This window comes from Leuciscus leuciscus (assembly GCF_965113295.1).
Source record: "Leuciscus leuciscus genome assembly, chromosome: 2".
In the NCBI taxonomy this organism is placed as follows: Eukaryota; Metazoa; Chordata; class Actinopteri; order Cypriniformes; family Leuciscidae; genus Leuciscus; species Leuciscus leuciscus.
Window position 1 is genome coordinate 14407919 of NC_138726.1, and position 21995 is coordinate 14429913.

The window sequence follows — 21995 nt, forward strand, 5'->3', positions numbered from 1 at the left end:
AGATCTGTATGGTTACCAACATTCTTCCAAATATCTTCTTTTGTGTTCAGCAGAACAAATAAATGTATACAGGTTAGGAACAACTTGAGGGTGAGTAAATGATGACATCATTTCCATTTTTGGGTAAACTATCCCTTTAATGAGCATGAACTGCAATGTACATCTGTATATTTTTATTTACTGATGTTAACAATAACTAATGTAATGCATAGTTCTTGTTAGTTAATGTTAGATAATGCATTAATGTTAGATAATGCATTATCTAATGAGACCTCATTGTAGGTGGCACAGTTTTTGCTAATGGTTGACATTGAGTAAAAAAAGATTTGATGATTTTTGCTGAGTAGGGTGACAGAAACCATTTTGCATTGAAGCAATTAAAAACCATTGAAAAATTAGCCATATGTATCTTTTTTAATGTGTGTGATGTAATTTTTTTTAGGGAGACTCCGGCGGTCCTTTAGCATGTGAGTGTGACGGCGTGAGTTTCCTTTACGGCATCATCAGTTGGGGGGACGGATGTGGACGGTCAGGAAAACCAGGCGTTTATACCCTCGTGCCCAAATATTCTGACTGGATAAACAGCGTCATCAAAAGATCCAGAAAAACAACATCAGCTAACAGAACAAAGATAATCATTTGCATCGGGAATCAATGCAAAAGATAACCCATAAATCAACTGTGACTTTATTATTAATGTATTAGTTTACACTTTCCATTACAGTGTTCATGTTACTGAGTAATACTAATGAACTTAAAGATAATATGTTATTAATGCTATTGTATTTATATTAACAAGCAATATTGTGACATGTACACACTGTAATAAGTTTGTTATGTATTATATTTCATTTTATTTTTTTGTATATCAATAAATTAAGTTGATTGCTGTGAAGTAATGTGTCTTTTAATCTGCATGAAGTATTTTACAAATGTTTTTAGATCGTGCTCTAAAACTATCTATCAAGAACATGTCCAGGTCATGATAGATGTTAATACATAGATATCAAATCGACAAGATATGCATCTGCGCGTCCACCATAAAGTGAACAGACAGATGAAGTTGAAATGCAACAGTTTGTTGTTAAATCATAGTATAGCAGCAATCAATTTGTATTGTAATTTATTCTAATATATTTTAGAATCATAAACTTCAAGCTTTGAGGTATTTTCTCCACTGACTTCCATTCAAACAAGTCTTTATGTTGACCTTTATAATATTCTGACACATCTGGAGTGGCCAAATGCATCACCTAAATATTATCAGTTCAACACAAAAATAAAAGACATAAAGATTTGTATTTTCAAGTTATAAAGTTATTATTTTTCATTTTGACATTGTTTTCATGCCAGTTCCTCAGTTTTCTTTACTTTGTTTACTTTTGATTTTGTCTTTTTTTCTTTCTTTTTTTCAGTGTGGGGTGAAAAAAATTACCCAAAGTGGGTACCTTTTGTATTGTTTAGAAATGTGTGCAGATTGTAAATGTGACTACACTATACCCGATCTGACACATATTTAAGATCTTAGGTAGTTTCATTAGTTACTTTTAGATAGGCTACCACGTCACATTTGTTACATAACACATTTGTAAGGGTTGCATGATAAATGCATGTAAAGGTTAATTATGTTTGACCTAAAATAATTGTTCCGTACCGACACAGTAACCTTTGACTGACCCCTGACATATGGCCTATTTGGGCGCGTGCTTGAGGCAGCGGGTCGCTCGCTCTGGCGTTATTTTGAAAGTGAGCTGTGCGCGCGCGCGCACGCGCAGCTGTCATGTGGGGAAGATGAGTGATACCGTGATCGCAGAGGGAGCCGCAAAAATCAGAGACGGCAAAAAAGTATGGAAATCGCACGCGTGAGCTGTATGTGTGTATAATTTGTTCATGAGTGGTTGTCTGTAAAGGTTTGGTTTGACTTCTCTCTCGCAGTGGAGGAGCCGCTGGCTGGTTCTGCGTAAACCCTCACCGGTCGCAGGTCAGTTATCATGATCATACACTTCACAGACACACAAACTCAACAGTGGCGACAATTAACAAATATGATTTTACATAAAAGTAACATGTACTTTAATATATGAAAATAAACGGAACATTATCACAACGACAACAGCTATAAACCAGCAAACAGAAAGAAAATAATACGCATAGGCTACTGTATATTGTCATCACGCTGTTGCAGTTAATCTGTAAATAGCCTATACAAGCATTTATTGTAAAACAGATTATCGTTGTGGTGCTGCCTAGTTTACTTTATTTCTAGTTTACTTTTAAGTCATATGGTATAGTTTTTATTAAATCGTATCAAAATAGATTTATTATAGATTTAGATTTATCAAATATATTACCGTGATAATATGGCAACAAGTTAATATTGCAATATTGTAAACATCATATTATATTAGAAATACTTGTTAGAATACAATAAAACCAAAAAGGATCAAATGTAATGGTGCTATAGAACAGAATAACATTTAATATAGGCTAATCATCTATTCATTAGTTTGTTACCATACTTAATATTCTGTTGGAAGCTTAGAGATCAACCTAAAGGAGTTTATCTTGTGTTTTACTGTGATCTATACAGAAAGATAAACACTATGAACGTTAGTGTTCATGGATGAAGCTGACTTTTGAGTTTGTAATCTATAATAAGGTGTGTGAGTTACATGCATGTTACACTGAGAGCATGGATGAACATCAATGTTTTTTACTTGAAATAGCCTATGCTGGTCTTTTTTGCACATCATACATATGCTATATATATGGGCATTATAGGCTATATAATGTAGGATACATACAGACTTCACGACTGTTAATTCAGGTTTACTAATTTGCGTTCCAGGAGTCTCATATAACCGCACTGGAATGTTTCACTATACAACAGCACTCTTGCTTCAGTGAAATGTCTTGCCGTCGCTGCGAATGTTTTATTGGTGCAGTGAAGTTTTCTTTTGCAGTAGATCAGCTGTGAGAGCAGAAATGTGTGCGGAAAGACGTTTGTACAGCTGTTCACACTGTGTGTGTGTGTGTGTGTGTGTGTGTGTGTGTGTGTGTGTGTGTGTCACATGCCAAAGGTTGTTTTGTTTGTTTGCTTTCGTAGTAGCAGGAATCACGTTTGACCTACCTACTTCTTTCAGGGGATGTAAGAATTGTTTTTTGGAAATGCACCTCTACCTCTTTATTCACATTTAAATATGGTTACAGTTTGTAGTAGACCTATAAATGGTACAATGGCACATTATACACTACACTACCGTTCAAAAGTTTGGGGTCAGTAAGATTTTTAAATATTATTGAAAGAATTCTCTTAAAATAATTGTTTTCTAATGTAATATATTTTAAAAAATATAATTTATTCCTGTGATCAAAGCTGAATTTTTAGCAACATTACTTCAGTCTTCAATTCATGCTGATTTGCTGCTTATTATCAATGTTGAAATCGGTTGTGCTGCTTCATATTTTTGTGGAGTCTTTGATGAATAGAAAGTTAAAAGAACAGCATTTATTTGAAATATAAATCTTTTGTAACATTAAAAACGTCTTTACTGCTTATTTTGATCGATGTAATGCATCCTTGCTGAATAAAAGTATTACTTTCTTTCAAAAACAACAACAACCACAACAAAAAATCAGGGCTGTAGCTGGGTCAAAGGCAGGACCGTTTTTTTTTTTTTTTTTGGATCTATTAATACATCAAAATGCATTTCATACATACAGTGACATACCTTTTCTATTCTATTATGTTTTTTCATTTCTAAATTAAAATTCACTTAAAATTTTCTAGGGGCATAAAGTAAATCATCGACAGCTTAAATAGCCTAAGACAAATGTCCTCATAAAACACACCGAAAAATATCCATTAAAGTGATGAAACTCTTAAAAAAATTATTTAGAAGGTAAGTATGGATTTAAAGTCGATGATTTTTTTCTTATTATTTCTACAATAAGCAGTGTTATGTTAAAATATGACTATATTTGAAAACTTTTCCACTAAATGATAGTCATGTCTTTGTCATCAATGTCAAGTGGACGTTTCAGACCTTCTTGACTGTATGTCAAGGTTAATAAATGTCTTTAAACGTCCTTTATGAAAGCTAATGTGTGTTTGTGTGTGTCAGATTGTTTGGTGCTGTACGTGTATAAGGAGCGCGGTGTGAAGGACAGGAGCAGCGTGACGCTGGAGCACATCTGCGGTCTGGAGACGTGTGTCAGCGCTGACGGCGTTCCCTTCATCCTCTCAATCCTGTGTCTCAGTCAAACCGCCGTGCTCGGCTTCGACAGCAGGGAGGCGCTGCAGAGCTGGGACCTGCGACTGCGCTACTGCCTCGGGGAAGGTCAGAGTTCAACATTTAACCCATAAAACAGTCACTTACATGTGTTGGCCAACACAATGACCGATGAGATAATAGCTCACCGCTATCTGTATCTGTTTCCATGGTAAAGTGGTAGTTTAGTCAAATCGTTTTATAATTTTAGGTAGTTGCTAAATGTTTAACATTAAATCTATTTATTTTTTATTAAATCTAAATATTTTTAACATATGCTGCTTAATGAGCTCATATCGATTCGGAGACTACATGGAATAATTCTACTTAATTTTAATATAACATTACTGTAATAGTATAAAATTCACCAAATCAACATATTTCTGAAGGTTCATGTGACACTGAAGACTAGGGTGTCTTGTTAGTGTTATGTTATAATTATATTTATAATTATAAATGAATACAATTATTTTTTTAAATCATTTGCCACACAGACGCAGGACCATTTATATTGAGGTAGGCGATATAGTGAGACACTTGACCAGTTAGATCATTTAAAGCATATACTTTTCCACATTCATGTACATTTTAACTACGTTTTCATGTTGATACCAACATCAAGCCGCATTATGCATCAGCTACCCAAAGACATTTGATTGATTGACATGATTGTTGTGTATGTGCTTGAACTCTTTGTAGTTGTGAGCAGGCATGTGATGCAGTCAGCTGTGTGTGTCTGTTTGTGTGTGTAGCTGCTTTTTTATTTGCAGACCCTCATAAATCTGTTTCAAAGTTACTGCTAACAGGTTTAACCCTGCCTAAATTCCCTCATCACATTTTACACACACAGACAAAGAGAAGCTGTTACTAGATGGGATTTACTGCATAGACCAAAGTAAGATTGTGACATTCCTAGCATCAGGAACACTTACCAGAGCTTTCTAGTGAGTGCTGTTTGTTAAGGCAAGGTGTAACCCACATGTACTATCTTTCATATGTTGGATTATAGATTGAAACAAACCCTGAACTACGAATTTTCTAAGACTCATGATTTTCACTTGATGAATATAAATGAATAATAAAACTATGAGTATAAATAAAGCTAAAATACATTAAAAAAGTGACCCAGGCTGTATTTAGAGACCAGAATATCATAGAGTCCTGAACTTGCAAGCACCCAGAATACTTCAGAAACCACCAATGCCCTAAAAACTACCCAGAACACCCTAGCAACAATCTTGCAATGCTGTAGAAACCACCTAGAATACTTTATAAACTACCCAGAACACACCTAGCAACCATCTGTCAACCACCCAGAACACCCTGGCCTAAGTTAACAAGCACCTTGCAATTCCATAGAAACCAGCAATGCTTTTGCAAACAACCAGAATATCAGTAACCACCTATCAACCACCCTAAATACTCTAGCAACCACCTAGACAATTATAGCTGTCAACTAGCAACCACCTGGCAATGCCTTAGAAACCACCTTGTCCTAGCAAACACCCAAAATAACTCAGTAACCACCTATCAGTGTCCTAGCAACTCCCTTGCAATACCCTAGAAACCACCCAAAATACATTAGAATGCACCTAGCAACGCCCTAACAACCAGAAGTCACCCAGAACACCCTAGTAACCACCTGGCAATGCCCTTGCATCCAACAAAATACCTTAGTAACCAACTAACAACCACACAGAACATCCTAGAAACCACTTAGCAACGCCTTTGAAATCACACAGAATATCTTAGTAAGCTACTAGCAACGACCCAGAATGTCCTAGAAACCACCTAGCAACGCCCTTGAAACCACACAGAATACCTTAGTAATCACATATCAACCGCACAAAATACCTTAGTAACCACCTATCAACCATCCAGAACACCCAAGTAACCACATTGCAATGCCCAAGCAACCACCCAGAATTATTTAGAAACTAGTACTTAGAAGTCACATAGCCACCACCTATAACACCTTGGGAACCACACTCTTAACATATTGTGAGTTTTGCACAGGATTACACCACTTACTGTACTTTTCCTTCAGTTCCAGTTTATTGTTTATTGTATCTGAATGATTGGTACAGGAAAATCAAGTTTTCTCTTCTGTCAGTCCACAGTTTCAGTGTCTCTGTGCTGCCCGGCACTAAATTGGAAAGCGGAGCGGCGACTCTGCATTTATGCAACAATGTCTTGGTCATCGCTAAAGACCTTCCGGCTGTCATCATTGGTCACTGGAATCTGCTGGACCTGCGGCGATACGGGCCGGTCAACAACGGCTTTGTGTTTGAGGGAGGAACACGTTGTGGTTACTGTGAGTATGTCGATATAACAATGAAAAGGCTCATTATTTTCAGCTTTTTAATAAAATGTAATATCAAGGAATCAAGGTTTGGTTAGTTATCATGGTCCATTGCTTTGTGACAAGTAAAGTTTGATTTCATTGTGTTTTTTTAAGTGGTGCCAATGTTGGTGTTTGGTCAATGTGAAACATGTATTGTTCTCTGATGAGTCCACCTTCACTGTCTTTCTCACATCTGTGGGAGTTACGGTGTCTAAGCCTCTTAAACCTTAACACCCGTATTGTTGCTGCCCAGAGTGGACCAGTGATGATTTGGATGTCTATGTTAATGTAGTATGTTCAGCCTATCATCCAGACCATGTTCACTTGTCTGGTTGTTTTTTGGCTGCATTTGATTCTGTGAAATTAAATGGTGAAATAGCCTAGTCATCTGGCTTTGAGGAGTTTAGATGGCTGTAATTTAATATATAATAATATGATTTGTTCAGTCTGTCATCCAGGTCGTTTTCACTTGTCTGGTGGACTATGGCTACATTTAATTCTGAGGATACATAACGTTGCTGTCGGGCGGAATCCTCGTATCTCCAAAACCATTATTTTTCAGGAAATTAAAAAAACTGCATATTTTTTTAGTTATTAAACATTGTATCGTTAAAGTTGGTATTATACCTTATATTGCTATCATATACTGTTGTATACCAACATTAACACAACATTTCCCTAAAATCATGTTTAATCGGAGATACGAGATTTATGACTTGGGAGCAGGGAGATACGAGGTTACGCTGTCATTGATAAGAATGGTACGGACACAGACGTCGCTGCTGCCAGCAGTGTTCATCAAAGTCTGCGGTCGCGTTGAGCCTTTTGATAAGAGATAAGGCTTTAAGAGCTATTCAAATCGTTGTGGTTACATACATCTTCCTAAACTCCATTTTAAACGTTTAAGAGATATGAGTGATGCAATACCAAAATATTAGGCTGTCTAAAATAGGCGGAAATTACTATTTGCACGCAAACAAAATCGGCGGTCGCGATAAACATACATCTTCCTAAACTCCATTTTAAAGGTTTAAGAGCTATAAGTGAAGCAGAACAAAAAATGATGAGCTGACTAACGTTGTCTAATAGGTGGAAATTTGCCTAATCTGCACGCAAACTTACCTTCGTGGCTCACGGGCTTCCTTCTGCACCGAAGCATTACAGCTATCGATTTTTAACAAAACAAGCCTACTCAAATGTATCTAACCTAACTATTTTCACTCGTTATTGTCTAAAAAACAGACAGAGTTATGCAAAAATAGGCTTAACTTACTGGCGCCAGTAGACAGACCCTTTTTCTCCCATAAATAAAACCTGCTACTTGGGGTATTTTACATGCACAGTGCCAACTTCGAGTCAGTAAAATAATAATAAAAACAATAATTTAAAGCTGGTATCCAAAACATTTAATTCAATTCAAGTGTTATATTAGATACATTTTAAAGGGGTGGTATAATGCCCTTTTCACAAGATGTAAAATATATCTATGATGTCCCCAGAGTGTGTGTGTGAAGTTTTAGCGCAAAATACCCCACAGATATTTTTATATAGCAAGTTAAAGTTGTCAATTTTTGAGGGTTTGCAAAAACGCACCGTTTTGTGCCTGGCCCTTTAAATGCAAATGAGCTGCTGCAGATGGCGGGGTTTCAAGAGCTCGTGTCTGTTAGCAGCTGCTGTTACCTCACGGAGACACACTAAAATATCAGAAACTGTTCTGCATTTAATGTTAAACGGAGTCAGATAAGGATGGAGAGACTCAAGAAGAAGTGACAACATGTAGAATGCAACAGGACGTCTCTGAATGGTTAGTTGATGAATTTATGTTGCTGATGTGGAGTTAACTATCTTCAATTAGGATATTCTGTCATGATAAATCTATAAATCGCTTGAATAGGAACTGTTGTGAGATGCACACAGAGTGACTTTCTATTGCATGTGAAAAGATGGATGCTAAAGTTTGAGCTTACTCACAAATGTACTCTTATACAACAACTTTTCCTCTTCTCAACATGGACTGCGTGTTCCCGGGGGCGGGGTTTATGTAAATTCTAGGGTTAGTGATGTCACTAACCCGAGAGGAATGTCGTGTAGTCCCAACCAGCCATTTGTTGTAGTCCTTTTCTTTAAAAGCAAATATCTCCCTTTGCTTTGAACTTTGAGCGTTGTAACTTTGCAGATGTTGTTTATGCTCAAACAGCAACATTACACACTAACTAAAGTTAGAAAAGTGAAATCACACTCAACCACCCCTTTAAAACTTCAATGCACAAGTATAATAAGCCTAGTAATACGTAGACATTTAAAATACATCAATAACTGATATCATAGTTTAACACAGATAAAATCAGATTTAAGGCTTGCTTTACGTGTTGCTCGACGAGGGTTTCTTAATCGTTGCGAGTTTCAATCCTGAGGAGACAAAATGCCGCGAGGCTCCCGCCGCGGAGTGAAGAAGAGGTGAAGTTACGAGGATTCTCAGACAGTTGAAGTGTCCAATGGAGTTACGAGATTTGCTCTCAAGCTATTTTCAACACTTTAGATTGGTTAATAATTTGTAAAAATAACAGAACCACGTGGGGACTGACCAATAGCATCGATTTGTGAAAAAATATGAAATTGACCAAATTTGGACATACAAGGTTTCCGCCCGACAGTGACGATAATTAAGTTTGGTTCTCATCCACCTCAACAGGGTCCTATCTACAATGTCAGCCCCGATCAGACTCAGGTGCTGGAACAGAAGGTTCAATCTCTCTTGGTGAAAGGCCATAGAATGTCTTAAAATTCTAATGTCATAAAAGAGACAATGAGTTTTACAGCCGGTACTTCATAGTTCAAAAGAAGGATGGGGAGTTGCGAGATCTTTGTCAGCAAAAACGCACTCCGATTCTGTTACGGTGTGGTGCAAGCAGAAGACGACGAGTCAAAAAGTTCAAATGCAGACTTTTACTTACAATATAATTCTAACAGGTACAGCAAAGACAGGCAGAAGGTACACACATGCTAAATACGACGAAGATCGGACAAAGACTGACTGAACAGAATGGAACTAAATACAAACACTGATTAACAGAACACAGGTGACATAGATGATGATGATGAAGATGATGATGATGATCTAAACACAGGTGATACAGATGGACTAAATGACAGTAACCATGGATACGAAGGAGTGGCGGGAAAAGAACAAAGGAAGACATGTGACTACTGAAAATACCGACTGACGGGGGCGGAGAAGGTGGGAGAGGAGACCAGGGTGAAGCCAGAGAGCCGAGGAGACCAGGGTGGAGCCAGAGAGCCGACGAGCCTGACGACTGAGGTGCAGGCAGGGACACAGAAGGGTGTGGTGGAGACAGAGGGAGTGAGAACCAAGGAGGAACAGAAGGGAGTGAGGAGTCCAATGGAGCCGGGGGGACGAAGGGATGAGGCGTAGCCAGAGGAGTGCAGTCCAGAGGCGAGGGTAGGTCGACGAGCAACCAAGGTGGATCCGGAGAGACTAGGGAGCCTGGCGAAACTGGTGAACTGATGGGCCACAGTTGAGCTGATGGATCGACGGGCCGAGGTAGAGTCCTGGAGGTTGGAGGCGGAGACCGGGGATCCACCGACCAGGCTGGAGCTGCAGGCTGGCAGACCCACGGCGACCCCACCTCCCCGAAGGTGGTTAGAGGAGCTGAGGGGGTGACGGAAGAAGGGTTGAGAGGTGGTAGATGTGAGGAGGTGGGAGAGGGAGGCTGGGTGGGAATTCAGGAACCGGCTCAGGCTCAGGTTCTGGAACAGATTCCGGCTTGGGAACAGATTCGGGCTCGGGAACAGACTCAGGCTCAGACTCAGGAACAGATTCAGATACAGGCTCGGGAACAGAAGACTCTGGATGGGCGGTCTCGGCGGGATGAGACTCGAACAGGGACAGGAACAGGTCTGGGAATATGGACAGTCCTTGGGGCAGGAACAGGTCTGGGAACATGGACAGTCCTTGGAGCAGGAACAGGTCTAGGAACAGAACGGGGAACAGGAACAGGTATCGGCGTGGCGGCGGCCATCCTGGCTCAGGCGAGGTGGCGTATCCAAGTGTTTGTGTGGAGTGTGGAAGCTGAAGTATTAGCGCCCTTTCTGCATGATATGGAGGCACCGGCGCGATCACTTGCATTTTACTTTTTGCATTTTACTCTGTCCTTTTTGGTCTTACATCAAGAGTAGTACATAATTTGAATCTGACAAATTTGATTTGTGTGCACTCACAGTAAGAACTTAAGAAAATAAACAAAAGCGCTTTTGTAAAATAAAGAAAACAAACAGGATGCACTTTCTGCCGTCTCTGTCTTCGTGAACTAGAGCGCATCAAAAAATAAACCGAAACTTAGCATGAACTTACCTCACAGACATGAGAAATACATCTATTGAAAGCTTGTTAGCATCGTAAACTTCATCACTCTAGCTGAAAACACAGAACATTTTTTTTTTTATTGGTTTATTAATATAAAATAGATAAATGTGCGCTATTATTTGGCGCATATCCAAGTGTTTGTGCAAAGTGTGGAAGCTAAAGTATAGCACGTTTTCTGCATGAGATAGAGGTGCCGGTGCGATCACTAGCATTTTTTCCTGACAACAGCCGAAACAACTTAAAATAGCCTACTTTTTGTTCATACAGATAAGAGTAATACATAAACTGTAAAGGGTCTACTTTTATTTGTGTAAACTCACAATAAAAAGAAAATGTTGTGCCTTTGTAAAATAAAGAAAATAAACAGGATGCGCTTTCTGCCACCTCGGTTTCTGTGAACTTGAGCGTGTCAAAATATAAGCCAAAATTCAGCGTATACTTGCCTCACAGACATGAGAAATATATCTATAAAAATCTTGAAATGTCAAGCGATTGTCAACCAATTCAAGTGGAAAACAAATATTCTCAGATTATGTAATCCATAGACATGCAAAATCGTCGGCTTTATCTCTGCAACCGAAAACCAGCAATGACTACATTTACATGTGCACCAGTAATATGATTATTTCCAATAATCAGAGTAAGGACTTAATCTCAGCAAGATGTTTACATGACAAGCAAACATCTTCACTCCTGTCTACATGCAATTTTCATTAATCTGATTATTTGCATTCCCTAATGCACAGCACAAATTATGAACTCACATACAGTAGGCCTATGTGTATTACTGGCCAAACTCTTCAAGCACAAACAGATTTGTTTGCCGGTTCTTTGGCATCCGGCCTCTGTCATTTTATTTTAAAATGTTTTGGGTGACATGCCTAAAATTTTTTTCGACCATCCATATACAGTATTATAGGGGACTGAGCGAGCTGAGCAGAATCTTCAGAAAGGCACTCTCCGATCCTGAGGAAATATTACCGCTCCCCATTCCACTCCGCTCGTATGCTCTGATTGTAATTAAAATCAACATTCGCCACGTTTTATACTACAATTATGGTTGCAACAATAATGAACTTGCCTAAATTTGCAGAGAGATGAACATGAGTAAATGATGACAGGATTCTCTCCCTTTAACATCTGTGTGTATTTGTGTGCAGGGGCTGGCGTGTTCTTCTTGTCTTGTGCTGAGGGCGAGCAGATCAGTTTTCTGTTTGACTGTATTGTTCGTGGCATTTCCCCGTCCAGAGGCCCTTTTGGACTGAAGCCACTGCTGCCAGGTCAGTGCTGTATGACTGTGACATGTACAGTATGTGTCTTTATATCAGATTAAAGCCTCATCTGTTGCCAAACTCCTAAAGCTTTCAAGCTACATGCATCAAACTCTGGTTAGTCTGTCTGTTTTCAGTGTTTGTCTATCTATCTAAAACAAACACGGAAAGCCAGTGGAGCGAATGTTAAAAAGAGACAGATACCTGCATGACACACCGACCTCTAGTCCCACCGAGGAGCTCTGGAGCTTTTATTATGTTTATATGCCGCAGCCGGTCGCTGCCGCTCTATATTTTATTTTCATTTTTAAAGTTATGTTTAACGTTTGCCAGTTCCCGCCTCCTTCTTCCATGAACTTGAACTTTGTTACAGTTACGTTTGATCACTTAAATTCACATTATTTTAATAAATTCTAATGAAACAGCCACAAGTGCTGAATTACTACTCATATAGGTCACTTTATTTGACTAATTAAAATTGTGGGGTAAGCTAGCTCGATATTAGAACATCATATTTATAAAAGCTGGATGACATGTGTTGCTAAAATTGCATGCAATTAATTTTTAAATATATTGTATAGAAAATGCTGTATTACTGTTACTACAGTACAGTAATTTCTACGGAAGTAAATCAGGAAATCAAGGGTAAGGCGGATATGACATTGACAGGCGACGCAATGGCACTGGCTATTACACTGGTTAAAATTGTGTATTTCTCTGGATTTAAGCATTGTTTGAAACATTTTGAAAAATGTAAGTACACAAGTCTTCAAAATATATAACATTGTTTTAGTGGATTTTGGATATTTTAATCCAAAATCGTACATATTGTGCCTTTAAAGAGTACATATTCATGACCGTTATTTCTTAACCCACTTAAAGGCCTTCTGAAATAAAAATTGATTATGAAAATGAATATGTTAGCCTTAAAGTTATGAATAAGCTTGTGTGTTCCAAAACAATGACAAAATTCACATTTAGGAGATATAAGCATTCAAAACTTATAGGGCCCTATCTTGCACCCAGCGCAATTGACTTTGCACACGAATCATTCCTATTTTGCACCCGCGCACAGCGGCCTTTTCCCTCCACAGACGCAAGTCGGTTAACTAAGAAATACACTTGCGCTCCCGGGGGCGGTTCAGCGCAAAGAGGAGGCGTGTTCTGGCGCAAACGTTCCCTCATGCTATTTTGCAGGTTTAGAAAACAATTCCGCCATTAACCGAAAAAAACTAGTTTAAAGTCAGTGGCGCGTTGTGCATGTTATTCATATGCTATTTTAAGGGCGCATGCTTGGTCATAATCAATGTAGCGTGTGCACAACGCGCATACACTTTGATTCTCTCACACAGAAGCAGCCGTTTTCATTTTTTCAAATCATACATTATTTAGATAGATAGATAGATAGATAGATAGATAGATAGATAGATAGATAGATAGATAGATAGATAGATAAATAGATAGTTTATTATAAAAGCATACATCTAGCTTACACATTTACCCAAATGATCATACGCCTGTTTAACCGAAGCTAATTTGGGTGTGTTTCTCCCATCCCCAATGTCACTTCTCTGTGTTTTACGGCCCTGACGAGAACGTCGCTCTCCTCGGCTGTGAACCGCTGCTGGCGCGCGCCTGGCAAATCCGCCGTTAAAATAGGAATCCGCTATAGAACAAGAGCGCCTGCTCTTAAAGGGAATGTGAGATGTCGCTCTGATTGGTTTATTTCACGTTACGCCCAAACCACACCTATGAATAATGATGCTACTTCAGACCAACCCATTTTAGATTTGCGTCGGGCGCAAGAGTAATTTATCCCGCCGGTATAATAGCAACAGCGCCCAAGACCCGCCCACAAAGTTACTTGCGTTTTGCGCTTGATACTTGCGTTTCAGATCGTTAAAATAGGGCCCAGAGTCTCTCACTGCCGCTAAAATGGATCATGGATTTTTATGACATCACCGCGGACTTCAGCTTCTCATCACATCTTCTGTCCAATCAAATGCTCTCTAGAATCTGAAGCATCCCGCCCCCATGCTATAAATACCACCTGGCCAAAGCAAACATTGACACATAACGGAGCAATAGGGGTTGGAGATGTGTGTTCGGTTGCTCAAATGCTCGATTTCAATTCCGTTTTCCAACTGTACGTTGGTTAAAGGGCCCCTATTATGGATTTTTGAAAATGACCTTTCATGTAGTGTGTAACATAGCTGTAAGTGAATGAAAACATCCTGCAAAGTTTTAAATCTTAAAGTGCACCATATATAAAGTTATTGTCTTTCAAAAGTAAGAGTCGACTTTGAGTCAATGAAATGAATCGTTTTTCAAACGAGCCATTTCGTTGTGACGTCAAGACGAAACATTAGCATATTTGCCCGCCCACTAATTGCACGTGCAGACACCAGGGAAAACTTGAACCTCAAACCTGCAGCTGATTCCTGTGGATACTGGATAGCATCATGTCGAGAATACGCTGTGCTCTACAATGTGAAGGTAAAGCCAGTTTTTTTTTCCGCTGCCCAAGGACGAGCATGTGAAGAATCAGTGGTTAAAATTCATCTTTACCACAATATCACAGCAGTATAATACTAAACTTTTGCTGTGTTGCCTTTATTTCACTGACGACTGCTTCTTAAATATCGGAGTTCAGTGCAGGATTCACAAACCGTTTGCTCTTGAAAGATGGTGTTCAAAATACTTAGTTTTGATTTTTATTTTTTTATTGTGTAGGTCTCCTGCTTCTGGCTAACTAACATTATTACTGTCTTACTGAAATACTTCTGCTAATCAGTTTGTGGGCCACTATTACCTAAAACCATGTCTATTAATGCAGATTGTCTGTCATTCTCACTACTTTGAGAAAAAATTAAGCATGGAGCAAGATTTGTTTTACCAACGTTTATGTTACATCAGTCATTCATGCTAGAGCTCAGCTAATGTATGCACTGTTATTGATACAGTTCCCATATGTTTACCGCAATAAATTAGAAAAATACTCGGTAAATAAATAAGTATAAGTAAAATAATCGGTTTGTTGATGGACATTCACTTGTTAATGCTGATGGTGAGGAATTACAGTTGCAACATCTCATAATGTACCTCAAACTGAGTAGTGTATCACTGAGAAACGTCCTGCTCGAGTCGTCCTTACGATGGAGGTTCGGGTTCAATAACTAGTTCTTCCAATGTTTCATCATCGGACTCGCGCTCACAATGATATGGTAAAATCGACGTCATCATTTGTTACTGTGTTTAGTTTTCGGTGTAACAGAGCACACATTGATCCACAGGTAGGGGAGGGGTGTCTATTTTGTGGGCAAACAGAAACTGTTTCAAAAAAATGTTTTACTGTGGAAGACTTGAAGCTTTGCTATCTCAAATAGAAGAATGGTGTAGAAATTTAGGAGAAGTGTTCTCACCTGTACTTTTTATTTATGGACCCAAGTATAACAAAAATAGAAAGCAGATCCACATGATGCTTATTTTTTTGTTTGGGCAGGCCAAAATGGCAATATGGCTGTCACGCAAAGGTAAATTAAATGGTGTGGGGTCAACTGATGCAGTGGCTATTTAAAAGGGTTTAATCAAATCAAGGCTAAAGGTGGAATATGCGTACTATCAACTGACTAAAGATATGGAAACTTTTAACTATACTTGGGGAGTGGAAAGGTGTTTATGTGAAATTGACATTGATGGTTCTCTGCAAATTTATATCTAATTGTTTTTATTTCCCTTAAACAAAGATTGAGTCGTTTTGGTCTGTTTTTAAACTGTGGAATAACATTTTTATTTATTAAATTTTTTATTATTTATTATTATGAAATTGTGTGGTGGATAATTTGTGTAGGTTTTATGTAATTATGTAATTTATTACGAAAATTTTTAATTAAAAGATTTTTAAAGTCAAATCTCTCTCTCTCTCTCTCTCTCTCTCTCTCTCTCTCTCTCTCTCTCTCTCTCTCTCTCTCTCTGAAATTTAAATCCCCAGTTTTAAAAAGCCCCTGGTATAATTCATGCAAGATCAGCTCTATGGCTTTTTACTGGGACATTTAAGACACTAACAAGAGTTTACATATCGGCCCAGCCAATCAGAGTGTTTCACACCTCATCCTGACCAATCAGAACTTGATCATCTCTCCTATTCTGAGAAGACAGGGGAGATCAAGGGGTCAAAGTCACTGTTTATATTCCCAAGCATTCCTGATAACCCAGAGAACGCTGTAACCTCATCCTCTCTCTCGCAGTACTGTAATGTAAGCAAAGCTGTTCCTGTAACACAGCAGGTGTGGCCATTGCCCTGATACTTAGCTGAAGACAAATACGTAGACAGCCAATGTTAGGCCATTGCTTTGCTATAAATGAAGTCAGAAAACTTGCATGCAAAATGTTTGAAACAACTCGACACATCCGTGCTTATTATGTCCCTTAGGATACCTGTTGATCAGTGATGATCAGCAAATATCTGACAGCGTCAGTGCTTCTCTGGCTATTTGCCATCTCATCCACATGTCTGCTCTATTAATAGCACTTTTAAGTGTTAGATAAACACTGAGGCGATCTGCTGTAACCCCCTTACATGCGGTCAACGTGTCCCTGTAGTTTACTAGTACACACAATGTGTATCCATCAGTCAGGCCATAAATTGACAAATATGGATGCAGCAATATCAGTAAATGTTTTAAAAAGCACTGACCCTCGTATCATGATAAGTTTTAAATGGCGATGCTGCGATTTTCTCTAGTCGTCAATCTCAAGCCATCAGTTCAATGAACCAGTATCATCTTAAGCCAAACTCGAAACAGGTTTGGATTAATATGGGACGAAAGGTGATGTCATAATTACCAGAGCTTCTCCATAATGTGAATCACTTTGGAATCCGCAATTTTAGTAAATTTCCAGAACTTTTTACAAAACGTTCCCAATGTTCCCAATGCGCTAAATAATTTTTTGTCTTTTACCTTCTAAATAATGTCGACAAGAATGTGAGCAGCCTTTAGGCCATTGCACTATTGTTGTTTCTTAAGTTATAAAAAAAAGGTTAACAGTAACTTTTGGCCCTCTAGCAGTTAAAAAAACAAAACTACATGCATTTTGCTGAATAACATTGTTTTAGTTGTGCTTCGGCTCTGTGTGACTGTGCTGATAAATATGATTATCCTACTGCTCATAAAATGTTCACTATTAGGCTTAAGAGATATAGAGTTTAGATGGAAATGATCTCAAACTGACTAGCTGAAGACGGTAGCTATACCCATTAATAGACACTGTACTTCCCTGAACATAAATTCCAACACAGCGCTACAACAACCGTAATGAAATGACTCTTCGCAATAGATTATGCTTTACAATGAACTCTGTTAGAGAACTATATGGCAATTTCTCTGTTCAATAAAATACATTACTCACCTGTTGAGTAATAAAAAAAATATATATAAATATATAAATAAATATATATATATATGCAAAAACCTTGTATATAATATGCAAAAACCTTGTCCGTTTGACATTTTTATGTTTTAATTTTACTCTTATCAGTGACATTTTTTAAAATAAGGCATTTCAATAACTGACTAAAAACCCTCTCATTGCCATTAAAATGACCTTACTGAACCTGAACATAGGAGCCGATAAAACATTTTATTTAAAAGAAAAATGGACTTAGAAGTTTTTGCATTTGAAGTCTTCATATATACATGAAGTAATATGAAATCAAAATATTTAAGAAAAACTAATAACAAAAGCACACACACACACACACACACACACACACACACACACACACACACACACACACACACACACACATATATATATGTATATGTGTGTGTCATATACTGCTTGGAGACGCAAAGGTTGAAGATCCAAATTCAGTAATTTATTGAAAGGGTAATCCACAATCGTAGTCAAAAACAGGCAAAAGGTCATAAACACACACTAGGGCACAGGGTCGAAACCAAATGAGCACTCAGAAATATAGAATGACACTAGGCATCACAGTGGCTACATTTACATGCACAACTTTTGTTTCAATCAGACTGAATTCATTCTGATTGATGAATCTGAACGTAGTGTTTACATGAACGCCAAACATGTGATCGGATTGATGAGCGTGTTTATGTCACAAGCTTCAAAATAATAGCATAATAACTATTCTCCTACATTGGTTCTTTATTTGTTTTGAACAGCAGACTTAATATTTATCAATTTCTGGTAATAATTTGGAGACAATGAGCATATGAAATGTTGTGCCGTGCTGCTTCTATTTATCACGCAGTAAAAATGCATTTTTGGGAAATATAGTCCTTGATTGAGTGGCAATAGTCTGGGGTAGAGTGCCCTCTGGTAGCTATCAAGGGCACTCCAGCTGGTGATCATGTCAATATGTATATACACTGAACAAAATTATAAACACAACAATTTTGTTTTTGCCCCCATTTTTCATGAGCTGAACTGAAAGATCTAAGACTTTTTCTATGTACACAAAAGGCCTAAAAAAAATCCCTGAGACTCCTCCCCTTTTATTAAGCCTTCCTTTGTCTTTGACTCCTCCCTTTTACCAAGCTCTAGAGAATGAATCAGAGCTGAGCCAGAATCTAATTGGCCGGGAGATTCAGAATTTTCTTCAGACTGTTTCTGGACAAATGGCTCTATAAGTCCAGTATAATTTTCAATGTTGTGGATCGAGTGGCCCATGGTGGTGGTGGGGTTATGGTATGGGCAGGTGTATGCTATGGACAACGAACACAGGTGCATTTTATTGATGGCATTTTGAATACACGGCCCCATGTTGCAAGAATCATCCATTGAGCATGTTTGGGATGCTCTGGATCGGTGTGTACTACAGCGTGTTCCAGGTCCTGCCAATATCCAGCAACTTCGCACAGCCATTGAAGAGGTGTGGACCAACATTCCACAGGCCACAATCAACACCCTGATTAACTCTATACGAAGAATTTAGAGCTGCCTTTTATTGTGGACAGCCTAAGGCACACCTGTGCAATAATCATGCTGTCTAATCAGCATCTTGATATGCCACACCTGTGAGGTGGATGGATTATCTCGGCAAAGGAGAAGTGCTCACTAACACAGATTGAGACAGATTTGTGAACAATATCTGAGAGAAATAGGCCTTTTGTGTACATAGAAAAAGTCTTAGATCTTTGAGTTCAGCTCATGAAAAATTAGGGCAAAAACAAAAGTGTTGCGTTTATAATTTTGTTCAGTGTGTGTGTGTGTGTATGTGTATATATATATACACTGTATATAAGAGCTTTTAAAAAAAATCGAAATATGAATCAATACTTTAATAGTAATTAATAAAAAATAAAAAATAACACAATCAATTTCAATCAATTTGTAAAATCTGAATTTCCAACTTCCTACGAGGAAAAGAGTAGTGGAATAGCACTTGAAGTCAGACAGCATTCCCTATTTTGTTTGTTTACATGTCATATCAGTAAATTGTGTGGCAAAAGGCTTGATTTGTGTATTTGTGTTGGCTGTCTGTCTCTCACAGTTCTTTTTAACTTGCTCTGTCTGTGTCTCAGAGCCCAGTGTCAATGCAGCTTTAGTGCAGGACAGACTAAACCATGAAGCGGAGGAGTTGGAACGGAGACTCAGTCTACTGTCTCACAGCACAGGTAACTGTGTCTCCTGTTTTGCTCACCTTTTTCTCACATGGGATCCCCAAACCCACATCCAAAATGTCACTCTGGTGAACCTCAATCTGGAGGATTTATGTAAAGCTTCAGTTATCTGTAGGAGTTATCATGTGTTTGTATGATGGCATCAGATTTAAATACTCATTTAAAAAGAGTACTTACGGAAATAATGTACTTTCAAAGAATATAGTTATTATGTAATTTCATAATTGCTTGTATTGTCTTTGAAATATGGATAAATGTACTGCCAAAGCATGCCATTTCTATTAAAACGTGTCATGTATTAAATATATTTGTTAAAATTAATTAGCAATTTAGTAAATTTATTTATTGTAATATCAAATAACAGTTAACATTATACAGTTAACATTATAATTAAGTATTTTACATGTGCTTTAGTAGGTTAGTCAACTCATCAAATTAAGTGTCTCTTTAAGTACACTTAAGTGGCATTTTATTTAATTAATATTATATAATCTGCATGTACAGATGTTTAAAAATGTACATTTAGAACTCAAATTAGCCTACAAGTGCACATTGCAAATAAGTGCACTTCTTTTAGGTATCTGTGAAGAGAGAAGCAAATATTTGTGCAGTCAGGATGAATAATTTTGCTCTCTCTTTTGTCCTGAAAGCTTCCAGCTCCCGTTTCGGCTCTTCGATGACAGGAGATGACCGCAGCATATCTGGTTCATCTGACACCTCGGACACAGATTGCAGCATTAGCGGTCGCCCTGCGCCGTGGACCGATCTGGTTCTGCCCAGCTCTGCAGAAACGCCTCACCCGCAAGCATCTCAGGTCGAGGAGAAACTCTCCACTGGACTCCAGGTCCCGACTGATCCCGTTCGCTCAAGGAAGCTAAAAGAAACCGGCCGACAGAACTCATCCGACAGCGGCATTGCTACGGGAAGCCACTCGTCTTACACAGGAAGCTTCTCTTCCTACAGTGGCAGTCTGGATGCTGCCGGTCCAGGGGAGGAATACGGAACGCCGTTCAACCTGCCACCACCTGCTATCCCAGAGAAACACTTGTGCACGTGCAACCATGAGTACCAGATTCCCTCTTCGCTACGATACCTTTATGACTCTCCCCGCAGTCTGCAGGAGATCACCAGAGCTCCAGAGGACAACAGAGATAGTAGCAGATCTCAAAATGATACTGGACTTATAGAGCCATTTGTCCAGAAACAGTCTGAAGAAAATTCAGAATCTCCCGGCCAATTAGATTCTGGCTCAGCTCTGATTCATTCTCTAGAGCTTGGTAAAAGGGAGGAGTCAAAGACAAAGGAAGGCTTAATAAAAGGGGAGGAGTCTCAGGGATTTTTTTGTAACAAAAGCTGCTGTGATTGTGCAAACTGTGCACTTCCTCCTGCCGGCTCTAAATCGCTCTTCACTACCTGCCCCATCTGCAGAGGACTCAAGGTACACACACTACTCAGGGTTATTATAGTTTAAAACTAAAACTAAAGCTAAAAAAAACACACAAAAACTTAACTGAAATGAACTGAAATAAAAAAATAAAAATCTTATTTTATTTTGGTTAGTTGCCTCATTTTAAGCTAGTAGCTAGTTGCTCATTTTAATTTAGTTTAACTTGATATACTAAAATAAGTTAAAAAAAATTAATAAAAATAAAACATTATTATAGACATAAAAAACAATAATTAAAATCACTATATATTTGTACAGTGTATATATACATATATATATATATATATATATATATATATAGTCATTTTTATTATTGTTTTTATTGTAATATTGTACATTGTAATATTGTTATTGTAGTTTTTAAATAAATTATTATTTATAAGTTTATATATATATTAAATATAAATATAATCTCAGTGACACTAAAATAACACCGCTTTCTGTTTACATTTTCTACAATAATTAACAGATTAAGGCTGGATGATAAAATCCTTATTGTGTTATGGCTTAATGCATTAGTCATATTGTGAAGGCTGCATTTTAATTAACTAATTATATGTGTGTTTTTTTTTTGTAATTATATGTATTGCATGTTTCAGAGTGAAGTGTGGCACTGTGTTCATTTACAC

At 38.1% G+C, this 21995-nt stretch overlaps 2 protein-coding genes across 6 annotated transcripts in view; both read left to right on the plus strand.

The window, feature by feature from the left end:
* The window catches only part of hgfac (HGF activator), a 34780-nt gene extending 33908 nt beyond the window's left edge, over positions 1–872 (plus strand). For both annotated transcript variants that reach the window (XM_082152048.1, XM_082152049.1), the window contains exon 14: positions 443–872. In XM_082152048.1, coding sequence (XP_082008174.1) covers positions 443–667 — 225 coding nt within the window. In that variant the 3' untranslated portion in view covers positions 668–872. The remainder of the gene's footprint in view (positions 1–442) is intronic.
* An 866-nt stretch (positions 873–1738) lies between these two features.
* Positions 1739–21995, plus strand: part of dok7a (docking protein 7a) — a 34353-nt gene continuing 14096 nt past the window's right edge. For all 4 annotated transcript variants that reach the window (XM_082151777.1, XM_082151778.1, XM_082151779.1 and 1 more), the window contains exons 1-7: positions 1739–1845; positions 1936–1981; positions 4125–4340; positions 6385–6585; positions 12160–12279; positions 19821–19913; positions 20570–21357. In XM_082151777.1, the coding sequence (XP_082007903.1) occupies positions 1792–1845; positions 1936–1981; positions 4125–4340; positions 6385–6585; positions 12160–12279; positions 19821–19913; positions 20570–21357 (1518 nt within the window). In that variant the 5' untranslated portion in view covers positions 1739–1791. The remainder of the gene's footprint in view (positions 1846–1935; positions 1982–4124; positions 4341–6384; positions 6586–12159; positions 12280–19820; positions 19914–20569; positions 21358–21995) is intronic.